General features: G+C 37.1%; 1 protein-coding gene across 1 annotated transcript; it reads left to right on the forward strand.

Moving 5' to 3' along the window:
* The first annotated feature begins 3206 nt into the window (after positions 1-3206).
* Positions 3207-7378, forward strand: LOC149003536 (leucine-rich repeat receptor-like tyrosine-protein kinase PXC3). Its single transcript, XM_089138189.1, has 2 exons — positions 3207-6398; positions 6529-7378. The coding sequence occupies exons 1-2, from the start codon at positions 4055-4057 to the stop codon at positions 6852-6854; spliced, it is 2670 nt and encodes an 889-aa protein (XP_088994315.1). The 5' UTR covers positions 3207-4054; the 3' UTR covers positions 6855-7378.
* Positions 7379-7818: the final 440 nt, after the last annotated feature.

Raw genomic sequence — 7818 nt, forward strand, 5'->3', positions numbered from 1 at the left:
ACGGTTTGAAAGCTGTTAAGCTCATTCGTGAAATAATCAAACTATTTCCTCCATCAGTCCCTCACACTCAACCACTCTGGCAAAAATCACTTACCACAAAAATTTAAAAGAAAAAAATGAGTTTAGATTTGAATACTGTCTGGACTAGAGGCAAAGTCTTGTCTTATATTACTATCCGTGATGAAAATGGGGTAGGAAAGTAGTCCAAACGAACCTTAATTTCTAAGAAGAAGAAGATGGAAAAAAAAAGAATCTTTAGAGAAAGCGTTATCTGACAATAGCTTGAAGATAACACCTAGAGAGGCGAGAAGGGGGCCGAGATGCTGCATGCTGGTGAGACAGCCCATGATGATTCGAAGGCCCACTCTCTCTCTCTCTAAGAGATAAGAGTAGAGTAGAGCCCATATGTGATATGCCATGTCCCAATCAATCTAGCTTTGTTAGATTCGACAAAGAAAACCCATTTTCCTTTTTCTGCTTTCTTTTCTTCTTTGGGTTCCACCAGTCATGACCAACCACATGCCATTGGCTGGAGTTGGGGTATTACTCATCTCCCACACAAAAGAAACAAGAAAGACAGAGAGAGAAAGAGAGAGAGAAAGAGTGATGGGTAGGTTTAGTTCTTCCAAGATGAAAATGGGGTAGGAAAAATGATTATGATTTAGCTAAACATGATTATCCAGAGATGGGTAGGTTTAGTTCTTCTAAGATAAAAATTGGGTAGGAAAAATGATTATGATTTAGCTAAACATAATTATCTATACGTGGATGCAACATATTAGGACCACATATGGGGACTCTCACCACACCATTATTGAATCATGCAATAATTTGTAGACTTTCTTTTGGTAGAATAATGACCCTTAAATATAGGTTGCATTTTTCAATCCAAAAAAAGAAAAATACAATCTAGGATGCATTTTTGAATTCATACTATAAAATGTATTTGAAACGCCGACTTCATCTATCTTGATGGGCGAAAGATTCAAGGCGTTCAGAAAGTCTTATAGGTCATAAAAAATAATTTGGCCAAAAGAAACTAGATTAGCCAAGTAATTGGCACATCTATTGTCTACCTAATTTCATGTTTGAACACACGAGAGACTGAATGGCCTTAGAGGTCATCAATTTTTTCTAGGAGACTTATTATAGCACAGGCAAGTTCATAGGAACCAAGGATGGTCTGAACAACAATTAGTGAATCTAATTGCACTCTAACATGACAGAGCTCTCTTTGGAAAGCAAACAATTAGTCCAATTTTTAATGCTAATATCTCTTTCAACAATTTAAAAATGTCTAATAAAAGCTCTTGTGATCTATTTTTGGGTCTTTTGATTTTTTTTTCCTTATTTTATTTTTTTCTTTTTTTTTTATTAATTTTTTTACAAAGGAGGAGCTAAACAACCCAAAGGAAAAAGGAAAAAACTTAACTTAAACAAAACTCTCTATCCACCATGAGAATTTCTTTTTAATGCAAAACATCAGTACTTGGTCTTCACTTAGTGGAGATTCTTTTTAAAATAAGGACAATGGGTAGAAAAGTCATTGTATTTTCCTCTCTCTCCATGTTAAATCCTGGCTCTGTTCTTAGAGACTTAGGTCATTGACTTAAAAAAAAATCATACTCTTAACCTTATTTATTGCTAATTAAGCAAACACTTTGGGATTTAATTCAACATAACCATACAATTAATTAATTAATTAATCCAGTTAATGCTGCAACGTGTTGACTACAAAGAAAACATTAAGCCCCTCAATCATGGTGATGAAGTGCCTTAGCACGTTAGTTGCTTTGTGAATTTAACCTAAATGTCAAGCCAAAGCCTTGATTTTAGCACAAATCATGCCGCATTCTAACAGCTCTAATGTGCTGCTAATCAAAATTTAATAATTCCATTACTTTTTCTTTAATATTAAGGTCATAGACTCATAATTAAGGAGCAACAAGTTGGTTTTTCTCTCTCCCATTGTAGAATGTTACTTTCAAAAATGGTTTACATAATTTTTATTTCCTTTAGGCCCCAAAAATCTACATTATAATCTTGTTTATGTTTTTTTTTACTAAGTTAATAATGCAAAAAAAATTAGATTTCGAAAAGGGAAATTTGATTGTTTTTTCTGAGGTTTTGGGCAATTTTTTTTTTATATTTTATAATTTGTTTTCTCTCACATAGTGATGTTTCTTCTTTTCGGCCTGTCTATTTCATATCCTAACAATCTCCGTTTCATGGGTCCTATCTAATTTTTCGCAAGATTTTTTTTAAGAAAAGTAAATTCTTTTGTTGATTTGTTAAACAAAAAATTAAATAAAAATTTTTATACACAAAGACCCTGTCCTTGTAAAGTTTGAGAAAAGTCATAATTGTACATAATTTTACCGTTGCTTTGTGGAGAAGTTTTTTTTTCTTTTAATTTAAAATTTTCATGCCTATAAGTACTAGATCACATTGAATCATTTATTCATATTCATCCCACTTGGCTTGGTTCATTCAATTTGGCTTGTGTTAAAAGTTAATATCAAAAGTTTGGATTGGTAGGCCAGATGATTCCACAAAGACCCTAAAAAGTAAAGTAAACCTTGAAATCTTGAAGGTCCTTCACTTGCTTCAGCTGAAATGGGCCACAGGCACTTGAATGATATTTTTATGTGCAACAGCATTGAAGAATAACCAGAAAAAGTAAACAAGGACAAAATGCTGTTTTCAAGGAGAGCAGAAAAAATGAAAAGTCAGGTCTGCCAGAGAACAAATGTTTTGTTATCATAATAGTTTTTGGGTTTAAATGTAAAGGAACATAACCCCTTTTTCTCCATTCCAGAGATGGTCTTTTGCATGTAAGTGCTCATTTGCAAACAAGAACTGAATAAAATCATTTTGATTAACCAAAAGAGTTTGCATGCTTAAAAGATTCTCTGATCAGGTCTTTCCTCAATGAATCAAATGGACCCCAAAAGTTCATCTACTGTTCTCTATTAGCTTTTCTTTTCCCAGAAAAAAAATAACTCCACCAAGGAAATTCTTTATTGATCAAGAAATGAACATTGAAAGCCAACAGACCATTACTGTCATCTTGTCTACCCAAGAATAATCTTTAGAAGAGAATCCCAAGTTTGATAGGACAGGGTTTTGAATGTTTTGTTTTTAACTTTTTTTATGCTAAGTTGATTCAATCTATAATTGTTAAACACATAACATCATCATATAATCTTCATTCTGAGAACAAAAAATGATTTTTACAACTGCTATTATTTTATAATTCTATTTTATTAAGATGTAAATCATTCCGTTTTATTATTGCCCAAAACCTTTTAAGAATGATGTGAGACATTTTCCTGTTTTAAACTTTTTGACTGATGACCTATGCAGCTTCATTCACTCATGATGTTCTTTTCTCGTGAGTGGTGAGACAATCTTCAATTCAATTCCTCTTTACAGGACCAGCAGAAGCTTCAGAATCTCTCTCTCTTGGTTATGATGAAGTTAGAATGAAGGTCTCATAGAAACTGTACTACCTCCCCTGTTTCTTCTTTCTTCTGCTCTGCTCATTCATCTGCACAAAGGTTTAGTTATACAATTTGGATGCACCGTGAAGAATGGAGTTTTCATGAATAACCATGTTTGTCCTAGTGCAGTTCTTCACCGGGCTTGTGTTTTTTTTTGAGCTTCGAATTCTTTACTGGGATTGTGTTGTTGTTTTAGGGAGGGAGGGAGAGATGAACAAGCTCTAATGTGCAGGAATACTAAGAAGTGTGAAGTGGACTTCCGAGAGGTTCGCTTCTAAGATTTAAGAACGAATTGGGTTAGTTTGGAAGTTGCAGATAAATGGCTTCTCATCAACATCGCTATTTCTTTTGACTGGAAAGCGATAGTAGGAGTTTTGGGTGATTAAGTTCGAGGGTTTCTTCACATAAAGCTTGGGTTTAACGATTCCTCTCTGCAACATTTGTTATTTCTCCTGCTCTGATGCATTCCCTCTTTGGGGTTGAGTAGAAAACCGACATCTGTTATACTTGGTAGAGAAGAACTGACCCTGTCAAAGGAGAGAACCCCTGTGATGACTTTCCTCTGCTGGTTCTCTCTTTATCTAGTAGGCTTTCTACACGGAACCCACTTGGTTTCTGCTCAACAAGATGATCGATCGACAATGTTGGCTATCAACAAGGAGCTTCAAGTACCTGGTTGGGGCGCCAATAATTCTGATTACTGCTCTTGGAAGGGCGTACAGTGCAGCAGCTTCAACGTGTCCGTGGTAGAAAAGCTCGACCTTTCTCACCATGGACTCCGCGGTAATGTAACTTTAACCTCTGAGCTCAAAGCATTAAAGTGGCTTGACCTTTCTTTCAATGATTTTCTTGGGCCAATACCTCCTGCTTTTGGGAATCTACCACAGCTCGAATTTCTTGATTTATCTTGGAATAAGTTTGAGAGCTCAATTCCTCCAGATTTGGGTCGTATTAAAAATATTAGGTCTTTGAATCTCTCCTCTAACTTGCTTACGGGAAGAATACCTGATGAACTTCAGTCTCTAGAAAATTTACAGGATTTTCGAATCTCTGGGAATAGATTGATTGGGTCTGTCCCTTACTGGCTAGGAAATTTATCGAATCTGAGAGTGTTTGCTGCTTATGAGAATGGATTAGGTGGCAAAATTCCTGAAAATTTAGGCTCTGCTTCTGACCTCCAGCTGTTGAACCTTCATACAAACCGGCTTGAAGGAGCCATACCAGAGAGCATTTTTGCTTCGGGAAAGCTTGAGGTTTTGATTCTTACAAAGAACAACTTGACAGGGAATCTTCCTGAATCAATGGGGAACTGCAAAGGCCTAATAAATATCCGAATTGGAGACAACATGCTGATAGGAAGCATTCCTAAATCCATTGGCAATATCAGTAGCCTTGCATACTTTGAAGCAAATGAGAACAACCTGTCTGGGGAGATTGTGACAGAGTTCTCTCAATGTTTTAACCTCAGCCTTCTGAATTTAGCTTCTAATGGGTTTACAGGAATAATTCCTCCAGAGCTTGGAGAGCTAACAAACATCCAGGAATTGATTGTGTCTGGCAACATTCTCTCTGGAGAAATTCCAAAGTCAATTAGTAGGTGCAGGAACCTTAACAAACTTGATCTGAGCAATAATAGATTCAATGGCACCATACCTGTAGACATCTGTGATGCACCTAGATTGCAATATCTGCTCCTGAGTCAGAATTCACTAAGAGGAGAAATACCTCATGGGATCGGAAATTGTGTAAAACTGCTTGAGTTGCAATTGAGTAGTAACAATCTGAGTGGCACCATCCCTCCAGAGATCGGTTGGATCAAGAATTTGCAAATAGCGCTCAATCTGAGCTTCAATCATCTTTATGGACCATTACCCTCTGAACTAGGGAGACTTGACAAGTTGGTTTTGTTAGATGTCTCTAAAAATCAACTTTCTGGGAGCATCCCATCTGCACTCAAAGGCATGGTGAGCTTGATAGAGGTGAATTTCTCCAATAATCTTTTCAGCGGTCTAATACCAATCTTTGGTCCATTCCAGAAGAGCTCCAAATCAAGCTTTGAAGGTAATAGTGAACTCTGTGGAGAGCCATTGAGCTCTTCCTGTGAAAGTTCTTTAGGTCCTGGCCTTGGAGGTTACCATCACAAAGTTTCATACAAGATCGTATTGGTTGTTTTTGGTTCTGGTTTGGCAGTTTTCATATCTGTAACAATTGTTGTTCTTTTGTTTATGATGAGGGAGAAGCAAGAGAAAGCAGCAAAGGCTGCAGAAATTGCACAAGGAGGAGCAACTAATCCTCCGGTGATTACTGCCGGTAACGTCTTTGTTGAGAATCTCAGGCAGGAAGTAGATTTTGATGCTGTTGTAAAAGCAACACTGAAAGAGTCAAATAGGCTTACCGCTGGGACTTTCAGCATGGTTTACAAGGCAGTTATGCCTTCTGGTACGATTCTCTCTGTTAAGAGACTGAACTCCATGGATCAAACAGTAGTTCATCACCAGAGCAAGATGATTAGAGAACTCGAAAGGCTGGGGAAACTTCACCATGATAATCTGATGAGACCTATTGGGTTTATAATATATGATGATGTTGTTCTCTTGCTACATGATTATTTACCAAACGGAACATTGGCCCAGCTTCTTCATGACTCTACCACTAATCTTCAGTATGAACCAGATTGGCCTAAAAGGCTTTCCATTGCCACTGGAGTAGCAGAAGGGTTAGCTTTCCTTCATCATGTAGCTACAATCCATCTTGATATCTCCTCTGGTAACATAATTTTAGACAGCAATTCAAAGCCTTTGGTTGGGGAAATTGAGATATCTAAACTTTTGGATCCATCAAGGGGCACTGCAAGTATCACCACAGTGGCTGGATCATTTGGCTACATTCCTCCAGGTACCCGTATGGTGCAATACTTTTCACAATAATGTCATTTTCTGATTCATGTAGTACTTTTCACTTGTCTATCATTTTTCTGATTTATCATTCTTCGACTAACGTTTGTATACCTCATATTTTTAATCAGAATATGCCTACACAATGCAAGTTACAGCACAAGGAAATGTTTATAGTTTTGGGGTTGTGCTGCTTGAGATCCTTACAACCCGATTACCAGTTGATGAGGCCTTCGGTGAAGGTGTTGATCTGGTGAAATGGGTTCATGGAGCTCCATCAAGAGGGGAGACCCCGGAACAGATACTTGATGCAAGGCTGAGCACAGTCTCCTTCGGTTGGAGGAGGGAAATGCTTGCAGTTCTGAAAGTTGCCTTGCTCTGCACTGATAGCACACCAGCTAAACGGCCTAAAATGAAGAAGGTGGTTGAAATGCTGCAAGAAATAAAGCAGAGCTGATGATAATTTTGCTTAAAGATTTCAACCTTTCTAACTCCATTGCATCAAGATTCGTAAATGTGGTTCGTCTGAAGATGGAGCTTCAATTGTATCAACCAATTCACCATGGTTAGATGTCATCGTCCACAACAAGATGAGGGTCTGAAGGTGGAGGGGGAGGCATTCTTTCTCATAGATAATCAGCAAATATATCTGTTGGCTTTGGTTAGTCATTCAGATCACCCCCTGCTTACTATATTAAACGAGTCCTAGTGAATGCCAACTTGTGATTTTCTCAAATTGGAAATATAAGTTTATTGTGGATCATGTGAGTGGGCTTTCTTAGGAAGAAAGAATTACTTGGAGGTGCTGTTGTTATTATTAGGACCATGATTTCATCATGGAAGCTGTGGTTTCTAGACATGTATTTTGGCATAATGCAAGTTCGCAATCAATTGTCCTCTCTTCATTGATTTTGTCATGGATTATCACAACTTTTAACTCAACCGAGAAAAGGAACTCTTCAATATGTTGTGTAAGTTCTAGCTGCCCTTACTTTTCTTTCATGATTATCATATATATATATATCAAGAGCATCTACTTGAATGCGAAGTAAGAATTGCTGTCCTGTTTGTGTTGTCTTTGGTTCCTTAGTTGAGGCCAGTGTACCCTTCAGCCCATTTAGTTAATAGAACTAAAATGATTACAATCTAAATTGCTACACTTAGCTTTTCTCCTTAGGAAGCCTTCTTCTGATATAAGTTTAGATCCAGCTTCACAAATGATGGTGATCTACTGAACTTCCTTATCAAGGAACAAGAGCAATTGATTTCTAAGATAAGTGACTTGTTCAATCAAACTCCCTGAACTTAGTTATTGGACATGCTGACTGGTTAGATTTTGTACCTACATTTCAAACATGAATTTCAAACTTCCATCAAAACCTAATCATGTGTCAAAGAAGACCAATACTTGTTCATTAGGC

This window comes from Hakea prostrata, chromosome 10, assembly GCF_041222555.1.
Source record: "Hakea prostrata isolate BN-2017 chromosome 10, UWA_Hpros_2, whole genome shotgun sequence".
Classification (NCBI taxonomy): domain Eukaryota; kingdom Viridiplantae; phylum Streptophyta; class Magnoliopsida; order Proteales; family Proteaceae; genus Hakea; species Hakea prostrata.